This window comes from Salvelinus alpinus, chromosome 8 (genome assembly GCF_045679555.1).
Source record: "Salvelinus alpinus chromosome 8, SLU_Salpinus.1, whole genome shotgun sequence".
NCBI classification, from domain to species: domain Eukaryota; kingdom Metazoa; phylum Chordata; class Actinopteri; order Salmoniformes; family Salmonidae; genus Salvelinus; species Salvelinus alpinus.
In genome coordinates, this window is record NC_092093.1 from 68,047,458 (window position 1) to 68,065,146 (window position 17,689).

Here is a 17,689-nt window from a genome sequence, read left to right on the forward strand (position 1 = left end):
TGGCCCAAGCAAGTCTCTTATTATTATTGGTGCAGGCCTGATTCATACAGTCTCATCTGAACAGTTGATGTTTAGACTCAGTCAGTTTTTTGTAAACACAGAGAATTATTGGCACAAGCAAGTCTCTTCTTATTATTGGTGTCCTTTAGAAGTGATTTCTTTGCAGCATTTCGACCACGAAGGCCTGATTCATACAGTCTCCTCTGAACAGTTGATGTTGAGATGTGTCTGTTACTCAAACTCTGTGAAGCATTTATTTGGGCTGCAATTTCTGAGGCTGGTAACTCTATGAACTGATCCTCTGCCGCAGAGGTAACTCTGGGTCTTCCTTTCCTGAGGCGGTCCTCATGAGAGCCAGTTTCATTATAGCGCTTGATGGTTTTTAAGACTGCACTTGAAGAAACTTTCAAAGTTCTTGAAATTTTCTGAATTGACTGACCTTCATGTCTTAAAGTAATGATGGACTGTCGTTTCTCTTTGCTTATTTGAGCTGTTCTTGCCATAATATGGACTCTGTCTTTTACCAATAGGGCTATCTTCTGTATACCACCCCTACCTTGTCACAACACAACTGATTGGCTCAAATGCATTAAGAAGGAAAGAAATTCCACAAATGAACTTTTAACAAGGCACACCTGTTAATTGAAATGCATTCCAGGTGACTACCTCATGAAGCTGGTTGAGAGAATGCCAAGAGTGTGCAAAGCTGTCATCAAGGCAAAGGGTGACTACTTTGAAGAATCCCAAATATAAAATATATTTTGAGCCACTTTATAATTGTACATACAGGTCCATTATTATTATGTATACATCTTCTAAGACTTGTTATTTTTGACTCATTACATAGTTATTATTGATTCATGTACAGCATTGTTGAGGGAGCTAGCTGTTTATTACCTATGCATAGTCACTTTACCCCAACCTACATGTACAAAATAACTTGACTAACCTGTACCCCTACACATTGACTCGGTACTGGTACCCCCTGTATATAGCCTCGTTATTGTTATTTTACTATTTTTACTTTAGTTTATCTAGCAAATATTTTCTTAACTCGTTCTTGACCTGCATTGTTGGTTAAGGGCTTGTAAGTAAGCATTTCACGGTAAGGTTGTATTCGGAGAATGTGACAAATAACAGATGTGATTTGACATAAGCATTGTGCTGCACCTTTTATACCTGCTGTATGTGACGAATACATTTTATTTGAATTTGATTTGACACACACACACACACATACACACACACATACAAAGACGTGCACATCCACACACAAACGTCAGTGTTGGTTGAAGGATACAGCAACAGGAGAGAGCGCTGTAGGCCTCAAACAGCTGAGTAGCGATGTCTATCCTCTTACTCTCTGTAGCCTGGACGTTGTTACTCAACGCTAGTTTGTGGAGGTGAGGCAGCACAACTGGAAGACAAAAAACAGACAATATCACTGTGTGTGTGTGTGTGTGTGTGTGTATGTACTTGAGTCCATATGTGCATGTGAGTGTGTCTGCGCTCTTGTTTTAGTGTGCCTTTGCAATAGTGTGTGTGTGTGTGTGTGTATGTATGTGTCCGTACTGACACTCGTCTGTGAAGTGTGGTTCAGCGTAGTGTGTGTGTGTATTATCAGTAGTACTGACACTCGTCTCTGAAGCGTGGCTCAGCGTTGGGTCCGACCCGGCCAAAGGTCCTGATGATCTCCATGTGTAGAGAGTGTTGGTCCTGGTACTGTGGGTCCTCCAGGAACGACGCTAGCTGCATCTTCACACGCTCCAACAGCTGGGACACACACACACACACACACACACACACATACATACATACATACATTAATACATGCATGTACGCAAACACACATGCATGCCAACATGGATACTCCCCCTAATACACACGGACACAATACAAAACACACCTGTGCTCAAACATATAACCCAGACTTGTTTAATGCATGAGTGTAGTATGTGCATATATGAAAATCAGCATGTCCATACCTCTTTTTGCGTGACCGTCTCCATGATGGTACCAAAGGCAGGGATAGTAGATATCCTAACTGAACTATAAGCCAGACAGGAGTTAGAATAGAGCCAGGTCTCTGCTTTATTAAAACTACAATATGCAGCTCAGAAGATAATATAAAACAGACCAACACCAACCAATCATCAGTGTGGATCATGTATGTTAATGCCAAGGTTAATGGTGATGTTAGATCATTCCGGTGTCCGTATGGATTTAAATAATATAATACACTAAATAGAACCAGGAGGATGCAGAGGAAGGAGGGATAGAGAGAAGAGGAGAGGAAACGTCTCGTCTTCGTTGACTCACAATTCAGGGCCACTGCACAGTGTAATAAGAGCCGGGGCCACCCGGCGGTCTATTAAAGCTTCTGACATGCCTCGTAGAATCAACTGGAAACGGTTAGGAGGGAGGGAGAGACGAAGAGGTTAGGAGGGAGGGAGGGGGGAGGAAGAGAGAGGTAGGGGTGAAGACAATCGTCCAGGACCTGAGGGTTGGGGAGGTCTGCTAAAAAGGGGGTGAGGAGAAGGATGGGGTGGTAATGCATTACAGCTGAGCATGCTGGGATGATCTCCACATGCAGCCAATCAGAGCGCGAGTTGGCGTAGTGTAGCAGGCGGATGATGCAATGAACATGATTGGGTAGATCATGCCAGAAAGGACAAAATGACCTATATTGTCAGAACTGATGATCAAGTACATTACATATTTTGTCTTAATTGAGGACTAGGTTAGGATTAAGGTTAGAGGTAAGGGTTTGGGCTAGTGTTTAGAAAGCATCATACTGCTGTCCTTTCAAGCACGGTTATATAGTGACTACCGGGGTGTGGGTTAGTGTCGCACACTGATGATGCCTGGTGTTAGTGACAGTAAACACAGAACCGCACACGGTCGACCGCACCTCAACCTCTACAGGAAGAAAGCCCAAAGAAGACTTTTACCCAGAGTCAGAGACCTTGAACCATCTAGGAGCACAGACAGGGCAACTACCCTAAAGATACACAGGTTTAGAGAAAGCACCTACTTTGGAATTGATTTGTGTTGCAAAGCCTCATTGTCCCTGAGTTTTGAAAAAAAAAATCCTAAGTCAAACCATTGACTCCTTTAACAATGGATGTATGTTTCCATACCAACTACAGTCCTGAAAGATCTGGTGTTATTCAATATATATCCTAATCAAAGAGGTTAGGGTTCTTCCTGCGAGGTTGGAGGAGGGGTCGAGGTGGCCAGACAAGGCAGCAGGAGACACTTACATCTCAGGGTCGCTGGAGAGCGTGATGAGAGCAGGCACCACCCTCTGAGCCACCAGCGTCTCATTCACCCCCTTCACCAGCAGCTGATTGGACAACACAGCCGTGATGTCACAGCCCAGGGGCGGGTGATGGACAGAGCCAGCAGTGTCATGGCAACACGCCGAGAGAGGGAGGAGAGGGAAAAAGGAAAACAAAAAGAAAGAAAGAAAGAAAGTGATACACAACGACAAGAAGTAGCAGCAGCGCCAAGGTTGGAACGCATGTCACGCACGCGCAAGCCCGCACGTAAACACACAGGTAAACAAACAAAAAAGAAAAACAAACAATAAGTGAGAAGCCAAGCAAACAGAGCTGCTGAACAGAGTTGGTAGAAGTTCCCCCTAACCAGTGGTCTAGAGTCAGATTTTTGTTCATGCCCTAATAGTCATGGTTAGGACTGGGGGTAGAGGGATCAGATCCTAGATCTGTGGTTAGGGGCAACTTCTGCCGAGTCTGCAGAGAATGGTAGGGAGGGATATACCACTATGAGATGGTGATAGGGGGGTTAAGTGTCTATAACACTATGACAGTAAAGGTGGATGTCCACACCACTATGACAGTGAAGGTGGATGTCTATACCACTATGACAGTGAAGGTGGATGTCTATACCACTATGACAGTAAAGGGGGACGTCTATACCACTATGACAGTGAAGGGGGATGTCTATACCACTATGACAGCGAAGGGGGATATCTATACCACTATGACAGCGAAGGAGGATGTCTATACCACTATGACAGTGAAGAGGGATGTCTATACCACTATGACAGTAAAGAGGGATGTCTATACCACTATGACAGTGAAGGGGGATGTCTATACCACTATGACAGTGAAGGGGGATGTCTATACCACAATGACAGTGAAGGGGGACGTCTATACCACTACGACAGTGAAGGGGGACGTCTATACCACTATGACAGTGAGGGGGGATGTCAATACCACAATGACAGTGAAGGAGGATGTCCATAGCACAATGAGAGTGAAGGGGGATGTCCACACCGCAATGAGAGTGAAGGGGGATGTCCACACCACTATGACAGTGAAGGGGGGATGTCTATACCACTATGACAGTGAAGGAGGATGTCTATACCACTATGACAGTGAAGGAGGATGTCTATACCACTATGACAGTGAAGGAGGATGTCTATACCACTATGACAGTGAAGGAGGATGTCTATACCACAACGACAGTGAAGGAGGATGTCCATACCACAATGACAGTGAAGGGGGATGTCCACACCACTATGACAGTAAAGGGGGATGTCCACACCACTATGACAGTAAAGGGGGATGTCCATACCACTATGACAGTGAAGGGGGATGTCTACACACACTATGACAGTGAAGGGAGATGTCTATACCACTATGACAGTGAAGGGGGATGTCTATACCACTATGACAGTGAAGAGGAATGTCTACACCACTATGACAGTGAAGGGATATGTCGATACCACAATGACAGTGAAGGGGGATGTCCACACCACTATGACAGTGAAGGGGGATGTCCACACCACTATGACAGTGAAGGGGGATGTCCACACCACTATGACAGTAAAGGGGGAGGGAGATGTCCATACCCCTATGCCAGTGAAGGGGGATGTCCACACCACAATGACAGTGAAGGGGGATGTCCACACCACTATGACAGTGGAGGGGGATGTCTACACCACTATGACAGTGAAGGGGGGAGGGGGATGTCTATACCATTATGACAGTGAAGGGGGATGTCTATACCACAACGACAGTAAAGAGGGATGTCTATACCACTATGACAGTAAAGGGGGATGTCCATACCACTATGACAGTGAAGGGGGATGTCAATACCACTATGACAGTGAAGGGGGATGTCTATACCACTATGACAGTGAAGGGGGATGTCTATACCACTATGACAGTGAAGGGGGATGTCTATACCACTATGACAGTGAAGGGGGATGTCCACACCACTATGCCAGTGAAGGGGGATGTCCACACCACTATGACAGTGAAGGGGGATGTCTACACCACTATGACAGTAAAGGGGGGAGGGAGATGTCCATACCACTATGACAGTGAAGGGGGGAGGGGGGGGCGGTCTATACCACTATGCCAGTGAAGAGGGGATGTCTATACCACTATGACAGTGAAGGAGGATGTCTATACCACTATGACAGTGAAGGAGGATGTCTATACCACTATGACAGTAAAGGGAGATGTCAATACCACTATGACAGTGAAGGGGGATGTCAATACCACTATGACAGTGAAGGGGGATGTCTATACCACTATGACAGTGAAGGGGGATGTCTATACCACTATGACAGTGAAGGGGGATGTCTATACCACTATGACAGTGAAGGGAGATGTCAATACCACTATGACAGTGAAGGGGGATGTCTATACCACTATGACAGTGAAGGGGGATGTCTATACCACTATGACAGTGAAGGGGGATGTCTATACCACTATGACAGTGAAGGGGGATGTCTATACCACTATGACAGTGAAGGGGGATGTCCACACCACTATGCCAGTGAAGGGGGATGTCCACACCACTATGACAGTGAAGGGGGATGTCTACACCACTATGACAGTAAAGGGGGGAGGGAGATGTCCATACCACTATGACAGTGAAGGGAGGAGGGGGGGGGGGGGGGGGGCGGTCTATACCACTATGCCAGTGAAGAGGGGATGTCTATACCACTATGACAGTGAAGGAGGATGTCTATACCACTATGACAGTGAAGGAGGATGTCTATACCACAACGACAGTGAAGGAGGATGTCCATACCACAATGACAGTGAAGGGGGATGTCCACACCACTATGACAGTAAAGGGGGATGTCCACACCACTATGACAGTAAAGGGGGATGTCCATACCACTATGACAGTGAAGGGGGATGTCTACACCACTATGACAGTGAAGGGGGATGTCTACACCACTATGACAGTGAATGGGGATGTCTATACCACTATGACAGTGAAGGGGGATGTCTATACCACTATGACAGTGAAGAGGAATGTCTATACCACTATGACAGTGAAGGGATATGTCGATACCACTATGACAGTGAAGGGGGATGTCCACACCACAATGACAGTGAAGGGGGATGTCCACACCACAATGACAGTGAAGGGGGATGTCCACACCACTATGACAGTGAAGGGGGATGTCCACACCACTATGACAGTAAAGGGGGAGGGAGATGTCCATACCCCTATGCCAGTGAAGGGGGATGTCCACACCACAATGACAGTGAAGGGGGATGTCCACACCACTATGACAATGGAGGGGGATGTCTACACCACTATGACAGTGAAGGGGGATGTCTATACCACAACGACAGTAAAGAGGGATGTCTATACCACTATGACAGTAAAGGGGGATGTCCATACCACTATGACAGTGAAGGGGGATGTCTATACCACTATGACAGTGAAGGGGGATGTCTATACCACTATGACAGTGAAGGGGGATGTCTATACCACTATGACAGTGAAGGGGGATGTCTATACCACTATGCCAGTGAAGGGGGATGTCCACACCACTATGACAGTGAAGGGGGATGTCTACACCACTATGACAGTAAAGGGGGGAGGGAGATGTCCATACCACTATGACAGTGAAGGGGGGAGGGGGGGGGGGGGGGGGTCTATACCACTATGACAGTGAGGGGGGATGTCTATACCACTATGACAGTGAAGGGGGATGTCTATACCACTATGACAGTGAAGGGGGGAGGGGGGATGTCTATACCACTATGACAGTGAAGGGGGATGTCCATACCACTATGACAGTAAAGGGGGATGTCTATACCACTATGACAGCGAAGAGGGATGTCTATACCACTATGACAGCGAAGAGGGATGTCTATACCACTACGACAGTAAAGAGGGATGTCTATACCACTACGACAGTAAAGAGGGATGTCTATACCACTATGACAGTAAAGGGGGATGTCTATACCACTATGACAGTAAAGGGGGATGTCTATACCACTATGACAGCGAAGAGGGATGTCTATACCACTACGACAGTGAAGGGGGATGTCCATACCGCTATGACAGTAAAGGGGGATGTCTATACCACTATGACAGTAAAGAGGGATGTCTATACCACAATGACAGTGAAGGGAGATGTCAATACCACTATGACAGCGAAGGGAGATGTCAATACCACTATGACAGCGAAGGGGGATGTCTATACCACTATGACAGCGAAGGGGGATGTCTATACCACTATGACAGCGAAGGGGGATGTCTATACCACTATGACAGTGAAGGGAGATGTCAATACCACTATGACAGTGAAGGGGGATGTCTATACCACTATGACAGTGAAGGGGGATGTCTATACCACTATGACAGTGAAGGGAGATGTCAATACCACTATGACAGTGAAGGGGGATGTCTATACCACAATGACAGTGAAGGGGGATGTCTATACCACTATGACAGTGAAGGGGGATGTCTATACCACAATGACAGTGAAGGGGGATGTCTATACCACAATGACAGTGAAGGGGGATGTCTATACCACAATGACAGTGAAGGGGGTAGTGCTACAACAACCTCCTCCTCCTCACCAAAAGTGTATTTTATGTAGGCCTGATTCCATTTCGAGCCAATGTTTTTTCCCTAGCTCTTTGGTGTTCACAATGAAGGGGTAGGGGCTCTGGGAAGGGGCTAGGGATTAAAATGGAATCAGGCCCTTGAGGGGGAAGGCAATAACAAGCAGAGGCTGCTGCAGGGGAAAGACATAGGGAGGCATTTCAAACCAGTATAGTTCTGTTTGCATAATACAACTCAAACCTTTACAGTCCAGTCCATGTTCCAGCAATACTTATCTATTAAAACTGTAAGATTAAATCAGCAAGAAGACTACTTCTAGTCCATGACAAAACAGGTCTCAATAAAAACAGGTTTCAATAAAACATTTTAGATACAGCACACATCAAACATAATACAGTGTCATTCTTATATGGTCTAGACTATAAAGCATGTTATTACGTGAGCAAATTTGTGTGTGTGAAGGTGTGTGTGGCGCGTTGTAGCAGGGCGCCGTACCTCAAACATGCGTGCGGCGGTACAGCGGACTAGAGCGGAGGTATGGACCACTCCGTACCATAGCACTGTCAGTAACAACTCATGGTACACTGGGTTAGCCCTGAGAGAGAGGAGAGAGCGAGAGGGAGAAAGGGGGTAGAGAGACAGAGAGATGGAGGGGGAGAGAGAGATGGGTTGTAGAGAGAGAGAGCGGGAGAAAGGGGGTAGAGAGACAGAGAGATGGAGGGGGAGAGAGAGATGGGGTTGTAGAGAGAGAGAGCGGGAGAAAGGGGGTGGAGAGACAGAGAGATGGAGGGGGAGAGAGAGAGAGATGGGGTTGTAGAGAGAGAGAGAGAGCGCGGGGAAAGGGGGTAGAGAGACAGAGAGATGGAGGGGGAGAGAGAGAGATGGGGTTGTAGAGAGAGAGAGCGGGAGAAAGGGGGTAGAGAGACAGAGAGATGGATGGGGAGAGAGAGAGAGATGGGGTTGTAGAGAGAGAGAGAGAGAGAGCGCGGGAGAAAGGGGGTAGAGAGACAGAGAGATGGGGTTGTAGAGAGAGAGAGATGGGGTTGTAGAGAGAGAGGGGGGAAAGAGAGGGGTGGAGAGAGACGGAGAAGGAGATCCAAGTAAGTAACAGTAAAGAGTTCATTACACGATTGTTGCCCATTCATTCTTACTAATGTGTGTGTGTGTGTGTTACCCCAGCTCTACAAAGGAGGCTTTGAGGCTGTCCAGGGGGGCATGTGAGAGAGACAGTGTCGTCATGACGTCCTCTAGAAAACCAACAAGCAGCTTACGATCCTCATCCTGCAGGAAACACACATATTACACACACGATATAATATATTAATACACACATTATATAATATATTAATACATACATTATTAATACATACATTATATAAAATACACACATTATATAATATATTAATACATACATTATTAATACAAACATTATATAAAATACACACATTATATAATAGGTAAATACATACATTATTAATACATACATTATTAATACAAACATATAAAATACACACATTATATAATAGATGAATACATACATTATATGCTGGTTATCAACAGTTATGAGAAAGACGGGTGACTGTCCCAACGACAGAAAGGTTTACCTGATTGTAGCATGTCAATACTCCTGTAGCATAAATGGGGACAGTAGCCTTGGTCAGAATACCATTCCCAGTTAAAGCATCTAGGAGAAACAGAATACAAATACTTCATAAATTAGAGATAGAAAAGGAGAAATTGACATATGACCATGTAGCTGATTTCCAGTTCAGTGAGCTTATAAAACAGACAATAGTTGGCAGGCAACACAAGGCCTGACACAAACACTTCACACAAACCACAACAACAAACCAAAACACTTGGCAGAGATCTGAGCACACGCTTGTTTTAATATTCAGAGGATGAAAGAGAGACAGGGAAACACCAAATCCCACTGAGTGTGTGTCTCTTCCACTTACCCACATTCTCTTCAGAGAGCCGTAGGATCTCTTGGAACTGTGGTTTTACCTGAAAGAGAGAGGAGAGACTGCTATAGTCTGCACCAATGAAATTAATTAAACAGTGCAGATTCCTTCCGGCAAAAGGCCTACAGTAGATACTCTCACCTTAGTGTTAGTGAAGATCTTGCCAAATGTGCGACAGAGTCTCCAGAAGAAACGTGAGAACTCATGGACACACGTAGTGGAGGCTACGTTAATACGACCTACTATGTCTATCAGCTGGGGAAGACTGGAGAGAGAGGAGAGGGGGTCAGGAGTGTGTGTGCGGCTGTGTGTGTGTCAATGTATGTACTGCATAGACCACTCACAGTTGGTTGACCACCCATAGCAGACTGTCCCAGCCTGTGGTGCCCTCATGTTCTAGCTGGTAATCATACAGGATGAGAAGAGCGCTCAGCGTCTCCCGGCTGCCAACGATAGTCGCTATATCCTGCAGAGGAGACGCCGGACGAGGGAACCGCGTCACTGAGGGGTCAAACAGAGGACAGCGGTTGGGGTTAAAGTTCAGCGAGTGAAAATACTAGAGATTATGAATTGAATATTGTAGTCAGAACATAGCAAGGTTACTGGTCACCAATTGTGTCAGTGTGTTTCCTACCCTCTATGGGGGGAATGTCTCCTTGCAGGTTAACTCAGTGTGTTTCCTACCCTCTATGGGGGGAATGTCTCCTTGCAGGTTAACTCAGTGTGTTTCTACCCTCTATGGGGGGAATGTCTCCTTGCAGGTTAACTCTGTGTGTTTCCTACCCTCTATGGGGGGAATGTCTCCTTGCAGGTTAACTCAGTGTGTTTCCTACCCTCTATGGGGGGAATGTCTCCTTGCAGGTTAACTCAGTGTGTTTCCTACCCTCTATGGGGGGAATGTCTCCTTGCAGGTTAACTCAGTGTGTTTCCTACCCTCTATGGGGGGAATGTCTCCTTGCAGGTTAACTCAGTGTGTTTCCTACCCTCTATGGGGGGAATGTCTCCTTGCAGGTTAACTCAGTGTGTTTCCTACCCTCTATGGGGGGAATGTCTCCTTGCAGGTTAACTCAGTGTGTTTCCTACCCTCTATGGGGGGAATGTCTCCTTGCAGGTTAACTCAGTGTGTTTCCTACCCTCTATGAGGGGAATGTCTCCTTGCAGGTTAACTCAGTGTGTTTCCTACCCTCTATGGGGGGAATGTCTCCTTGCAGGTTAACTCAGTGTGTTTCCTACCCTCTATGGGGGGAATGTCTCCTTGCAGGTTAACTCAGTGTGTTTCCTACCCTCTATGGGGGGAATGTCTCCTTGCAGGTTAACTCAGTGTGTTTCCTACCCTCTATGGGGGGAATGTCTCCTTGCAGGTTAACTCTGTGTGTGAAGGGAGCGTTCTGGATCACCACAGAGAACAGAGGAGGGATAAGAGACTGGAGGGCAGACAGGAACATGTGGAGCTTGTGTTCATCAAGACCATGTTCACCCTGCTGGAGAGAAGGAGAAAAGGGAGGGGACAGAGAAAGAGAGAGAGGGGGGAGTGAGAGAGAGGGAAGGAAGGAGAGAGAAGGAGGAGATGAAGGAGAGGAAGGGGAGGGCAGTTAGAGCGTTCACTTCTTTATCTAGAATGTTAGCGTCAACATCAAAACATTTCTTACATATACCAAATAAACAAAGTCCTGTGGGTCTACCTACCTTGAGTAGTTTCTCTATGCGGGCCAGTAGAGAGGGGATGAGAGTGGTCTGAAGGTTTCCCAGCTCTGTGGTCCAGGCAGCGAATGCTGGGATGAACACCTGGTGGATAGCACTGACCACCCTCTCGGATGGGTCACCAAGGGACAGCAACATCAGCTCGAAACCCTGACCGCAACATGAACACAACCTCTGTCAGTATAACATGACCACATTCAACACAACCAAACACAAGAACGGTCAGAAAGACTTTTCTAACACGCATGCACACACACACACACACACACACACCTGGGAGTACTTGTCAGGGTCGTCAATGTATCCCATGATGATAGCGAGGCTTTTGACCACAGCCTCTCTGACCATGTCTGCCTTGTCTTCAGCCAGCATCTGCTGCAGCATGGACAACACCAGGGAACTACGAATCTCCTTCTGTTAACACACACACACATAAACAGATTTGAACGAACGAACGAAAGAGCGCACAAACGCAGATAAGATGTGATGGCAGGCGTGTGTACCGGTGTTTGTGTATGTATGCAAAGGTGTGTGTATATGTGTGTGTGTGTGTGTATTATTGGTGCGTGGGTCAGCTGTTTATTCACCCACACACAATTGCTAATAACCCATCCGCAACTGTCTGACTATATGCAATAAAGTGTAAATCTGAGTCTTGCATAGGGCTGTTACGCATAGGGCTGTTATGCATAGGGCTGTTACGCATAGGGCTGTTACGCATAGGGCTGTTACGCATAGGGCTGTTACGCATAGGGCTGTTACGCATAGGGCTGTTACGCATAGGGCTGTTACACATAGGGCTGTTACGCATAGGGCTGTTACGCATAGGGCTGTTACGCATAGGGCTGTTACGGTGACCGTATTACCACCACACAGGCAGGCACGAGTCATGACCTCAGTCACATTCCACGTCACCGTTTAGTCACAGTAACTAGGCTTCTCCATGCTCTGATGCTGCTGATGGTCATTAGTAGCCTACCAAACTTGCTAACTGCCTGGTACTCAGCACTCTATTGTCCCTCGAAATCAGTCTGACAACAATGAAAATGTTATTGAAAATCTAAATCAAACACTTCATGAGCGTCCATGAGCAACATTTCTATAGGCTATGCAATTGCGTGAGAAAACAGAATTGATGACCTCTAAAAAAAGAGGAGTATCCCATCAGCTTTCTATAGGCTAGGCCTACTATATTTATTTCTGAACTTTCCAAATATTAAGCACATTGCTTCACTTTATAGCAGGAGTATAGCCTACCTGGCTGGCATGAAAATTAACGAAGGGAAAAGTGTCCTCCATTCACTATTTAAGTGCATAGATTAAATGTATTTTTTACCCCTGCCCCGGTTCCGAGACAGGTGCATGATAATGGTCATCAAAACTAATGTTATTGAGTATACAGTACCAGTCAAAAGTTTGGACACACCTACTCATTCCAGGGTTTTTCTTTATTTTGACTATTTTCTACATTGTACAATAATAGTGAAGACATCAATCATGTAGTAACCAAAAACTAGTGTTATACGAGATTCTTCAAAGTAGCCACCCTTTGCCCCGTTGACAGCTTTGCACACTCCTGGCATTCTCTCAACCAGCTTCATGAGTTAGTCACCTGGAATGCATTTCAATTAACAGGTTTGACTTGTTAAAAGTTAATTTGTGGAATTTCTTTCCTTCTTAATGCATTTGAGCCAGTCAGCTGTGTTGTGACAAGGTAGGGAGGGTATACAGAAGATAGCCTTTTACCAAATAGGGCTAAGTCCATATTGTGGCAAGAACAGCTCAAATAAGCAAATAAAAATGAAGACATGAAGGTCAGTCAATATGGAACATTTCAAGAACTTTGAACGTTTCTTCAACTGCAGTCGCAAAAACCATCAAGCGCTACGATGAAACTGGCTCTCATGAGGACCGGAAGGAAAGGAAGACCCAGAGTTACCTCTGCTGCAGAGGATAAGTTCATTAGAGTTACCAGCCTCAGAAATTGCAGCCCAAATAAATGCTTCACAGAGTTCAAGCAACAGACATCTCAACATCAACTGTTCAGAGGAGACTGCGTGAATCAGGCCTTCATGGTCGAATTGCTGCAAAAAAAACACTACTAAAGGACACCAATAAGAAGAAAAGACTTGCTTGGGCCAAGAAACATGAGCAATGGACATTAGACCGGTGTAAATCTGTCCTTTGGTCGGATTTGTCCAAATTTGAGATTTTTGGTTTCCAACCGTCATGTCTTTCTGAGATGCAGAATAGGTGAATGGATGATCTCCGCATGTGTGGTTCCCACCGAGGAAGGAGGAGGAGGAGGTGTGATGGTGTGGGGGTGCTTTGCTAGTGACACTGTCAGTGATTTATTTAGAATTCAAGGCACACTTAACCAGCATGGCTACCACAGCATTCTGAAGCGATATGCCATCCCATTTGGTTTGCGCTTAGTGGGACCATCATTTGTTTTTCAGCAGGACAATGACCCAACACACCTCCAGGCTGTGTAAGGGCTATTTGACCAAGGAGGAGAGTGATGGATGCATCAGATGACCTGGCCTCCACAATCACCCGACCTCAATTGACATGGTTTGGGATGAGTTGGACCGCAGAGTGAAGGAAAAGCAGCCATCAAGTGCTCAGCATATGTGGGAAGTCCTTCAAGACTGGTGGAAAAGCATTCCTGGTGAAGCTGGTTGAGAGAATGCCAAGCGTGTGCAAAGCTGTCATTAAGGCAAAGGGTGGCTAATTTGAAGAATCTAAAATATATTTTGATTTGTTTAACACTTTTTTGGTTACTACATGATTTCATATGTGATATTTCGTAGTTTTGATGTCTTCACTATTATGCCTAACTGGCATACATAGTGACTTTCAAGTTTGGGGAAGATTATTTTCACCATAAAAATGCTCCTTTATAATAAAGCATTAGTGCGCTTATAGATGTGAAGAAATAGCCTAATAGTTTAAAAATGTCTTTCTCGCAGAGAAGAATTTAGATATCTGAGAGAGCTATGCAGGTATTTGCTTGACAATCACCGCCTGACAAAATAGGTAGGCTTGTCAATAATTAGATACATGCAGCTTCTATTCTGTCATTACATGTTGCCCGAGAAGACTAAGTAAACCCTTGAAAAACAAATGACATCTGTTTCACCGGTTGTAAGGAAATAGAAAGCTGTGAAAACGACCCACTGTGTTTCTGATAAGATCTCAGTTCAGCTTGGATGCATATTTTATGTGCTTGAAATGCTATCAGCTTTTATGATGCTGATAAAGATAGCATCTTAACAGTATCTAACTGCAAATTCACATTCTCTCAAGATGCTGAAAGAAAGAAATCATTTTCTCCACTCCTGTTCTCGAGTCACAATTTAGCCAACATTTAGTGTATCATTTTACTGCAAGAAATGCTTAATTCTGCAGGAGTTAATATTAACGCTATGTGAGAGGTTATAGACCTACAGTCAGTGTCCAGATTTCAGTGTCCATTTAACCCATCTGAAGTGTAGGCTACAGTTCCCTTGACGTGCCATAGGCCTATTTGAAGTCCCCAACATGTGAATGTCGAATTTGTATAGCGCCTCAAAATCATCACACACAACACAGCCGGCACTGCAGTCCTCTTTTGCCACTTCACCAAATCTTTCCTAAACATGACTTTTCTGGCACTCCCATCTCTTTATTTTCAACTCTCTTTATTCAACCTCCCAGCCACCCACCCGCCCTTCATCCACACAATATTTAAATGACCCTAAACCCGCCAGCACCGTGGATATAACTGCGGGGACTGCGGGTTGAGTCAACTCATGCATCACTAGCGTGTGTGTGTCTTACAGGCAGGTAAGGTGCTAAGGCTCCACAGGCTTCTGCTACCAACAACCTCCTCTCTGGATACTTATGGTTGATCTGGAGAGAGATAGAAGAAGAGAGAGAGAGGGAAAGGAGAGAGAGAGGGGGATGGGGTGGGGGAGACAGAAAGAGACACAACATGAGATTCTGGGACAGACATGACCCTGTAGATTAGAAAGTGCTGATCTTAAGCATTCCTCGTGGTTTGTCTTTATTGGAATGTTATTGGACCTGTGGCTCAATATATTGGTCATATCCATAGTAACAGATATTTGTTTATGTATCAACCCTTTACACAAGTAAAAAAAAAAAAAAAAAAGAGAGAGAAAGGACAGAGAGAGAGAGAAAGGACAGAGAAGGACAGAGAGCGAGAGAGAAAGGACAGAGAGCAAGAGAGAAAGGACAGAGAGCGAGAGAGAAAGGACAGAGAGCGAGAGAGAAAGGACAGAGAGCGAGAGAGAAAGGACAGAGAGCGAGAGAGAAAGGACAGAGAGCGAGAGAGAAAGAACAGAGAAGGAGAGAGAAAGGACAGAGAAGGAGAGAGAAAGGACAGAGAGTGAGAGAGAAAGGACAGAGTGAGAGAGAGAAAGGACAGAGTGTGAGAGAGAAAGGACAGAGTGAGAGAGAGAAAGGACAGAGAAAGGACAGAGAAGGAGAGAGAAAGGCCAGAGAAGGAGAGAGAAAGGACAGAGGAGTAGCTACCTGTTCCCAGCATTGTGGTAAGAGTTCAGCCTCAACTCTGGTAGGACCAACATGTCTGGCAAACGCCACACAACCTGTTAGGATCATCTGCCTACAAACACAACCAGGAGTCAATATAAACACACTGTCAAGATCCTCCTTGATCATCAGCCTATAAACACACAGAGAGAACAGCTAGGTATGAGAGCACGCACACCTCTGTTCGTCGTCAGGTCTCTTGATGAGGTTGAAGAGGATGTGGAGGAGCTGGTCTCTCTCTTTAGGCTCCGGGTGGAGACACGCCGTACACAGGATGAGAGGAATCAACTCCTAGAGAGATATAAGAATGAGAGAGAGAGAGATATGAAAAGAGAGATATCAGCTTGGGTTTGTGGCTCTGAGTATTCACACAGCAAAGAAAGGGTTTGCAGGCAGGGGTGTGTGTGATGTTTGTGTGTGTGTGTGTGGGGGGGTAATGGGTAGGAGAGAGGGAGTTCAATGACAACAACACCACCAACAGAAACAGAAAGAGGGTCAAATAAAACAATGTGCTGTTATGTACATCTATGTATCATGATGACAATGTCTCATGGTTTTCTAATCTGAATGACTGGTACCCCTGGGTCTGCATCAAGTTCCTTTATGAACAGTAAAGTTCATATGAAGTGCATGCGACAGTCAGCCTGGAGAGAGAGCAAACTAAAGCTTAGTCCCCGGACGAGGTGGGGCAGACAGACAGCCCTTCATACTGCCTCATGGCCAAACTGTGGTTAGCTCAACATTTCTGCCTCAAACACAACCAAATTAGAGAGGACACACTGTTAAAAAACACAGTTAAAAATATGTATTTTATTTTTAACCAGCAGGGTTTTCCAGGAAGGTTTCATATTTTCCTGCTGAATGTTGGCATACGAAACAAACCCAACGTTGAATGTTGGCAGAACAACCAAGGCCAACCAAAGAGAGGCTTGGGAGGGGGAGACCTGAAATGACTCTGGATGTCTGTAGATGGACACCTGTCATTCATTCAAATAAAATATATTACGTGCTTCACATACAACACAACCACCAGAGACATACAGTTGAAGTCGGAAGTTTACATACACCTTAGACCACAGGTGTCAAACTCATTCCACGGGGGGCCGAGTGTCTGCGGGTTTTCGCTCCTCCCTTGTACTTGATTGATGAATTAACATCACTAATTAGTTAGGAACTCCCCACACCTGGTTGTCTAGGGCTTTATTGAAAGGAAAAACCAAAAACCTGCAGACACTAGGCCCTCCGTGGAATGAGTTTGACACCCCTGCCTTAGACAAATACATTTAAAACTCAGTTTTTCACAATTCCTGACATTTAATCCTAGTTAAAGTTCCCTGTCTTAGGTCAGTTAGGATCACCACTTTATTTTAAGAAAGTGAAATGTCAGAATAATAGTAGAGAGAATGATTTATTTCAGCTTTTATTTCTTTCATCACATTCCCAGTGGGCCAGAAGTTTACATTAACTCAATTAGTATTTGGTAGCATTGCCTTTAAATTGTTGAACTTGGGTCAAACGTTTCAGATAGCCTTCCACAAGCATCCCACAATAAGTTGGGTGAATTTTGGCCCATTCCTCCTGACAGAGCTGGTGTAATTGAGTCAGGTGTGTAG

General features: G+C 45.3%; 1 protein-coding gene across 11 annotated transcripts in view; it reads right to left on the bottom strand.

Moving 5' to 3' along the window:
- Nucleotides 1-777: 777 nt before the first annotated feature.
- The window catches only part of LOC139583576 (RAB11-binding protein RELCH homolog), a 37,200-nt gene continuing 20,288 nt past the window's right edge, over nucleotides 778-17,689 (bottom strand). For 3 of the 11 annotated variants that reach the window (XM_071414814.1, XM_071414811.1, XM_071414808.1), the window contains 16 exons: nucleotides 16,255-16,367; nucleotides 16,059-16,149; nucleotides 15,342-15,413; nucleotides 11,793-11,933; nucleotides 11,505-11,669; nucleotides 11,152-11,299; nucleotides 10,163-10,319; nucleotides 9,960-10,083; nucleotides 9,813-9,861; nucleotides 9,459-9,538; nucleotides 9,029-9,135; nucleotides 8,350-8,449; nucleotides 3,264-3,346; nucleotides 1,986-2,049; nucleotides 1,635-1,773; nucleotides 779-1,417 (listed from right to left, as the gene is read on the bottom strand). In XM_071414814.1, the coding sequence (XP_071270915.1) occupies nucleotides 1,203-1,417; nucleotides 1,635-1,773; nucleotides 1,986-2,049; nucleotides 3,264-3,346; nucleotides 8,350-8,449; nucleotides 9,029-9,135; nucleotides 9,459-9,538; nucleotides 9,813-9,861; nucleotides 9,960-10,083; nucleotides 10,163-10,319; nucleotides 11,152-11,299; nucleotides 11,505-11,669; nucleotides 11,793-11,933; nucleotides 15,342-15,413; nucleotides 16,059-16,149; nucleotides 16,255-16,367 (1,848 nt within the window). In that variant the 3' untranslated portion in view covers nucleotides 779-1,202. The other 8 variants (XM_071414818.1, XM_071414812.1, XM_071414809.1 and 5 more) reach the window with 7 other exon arrangements.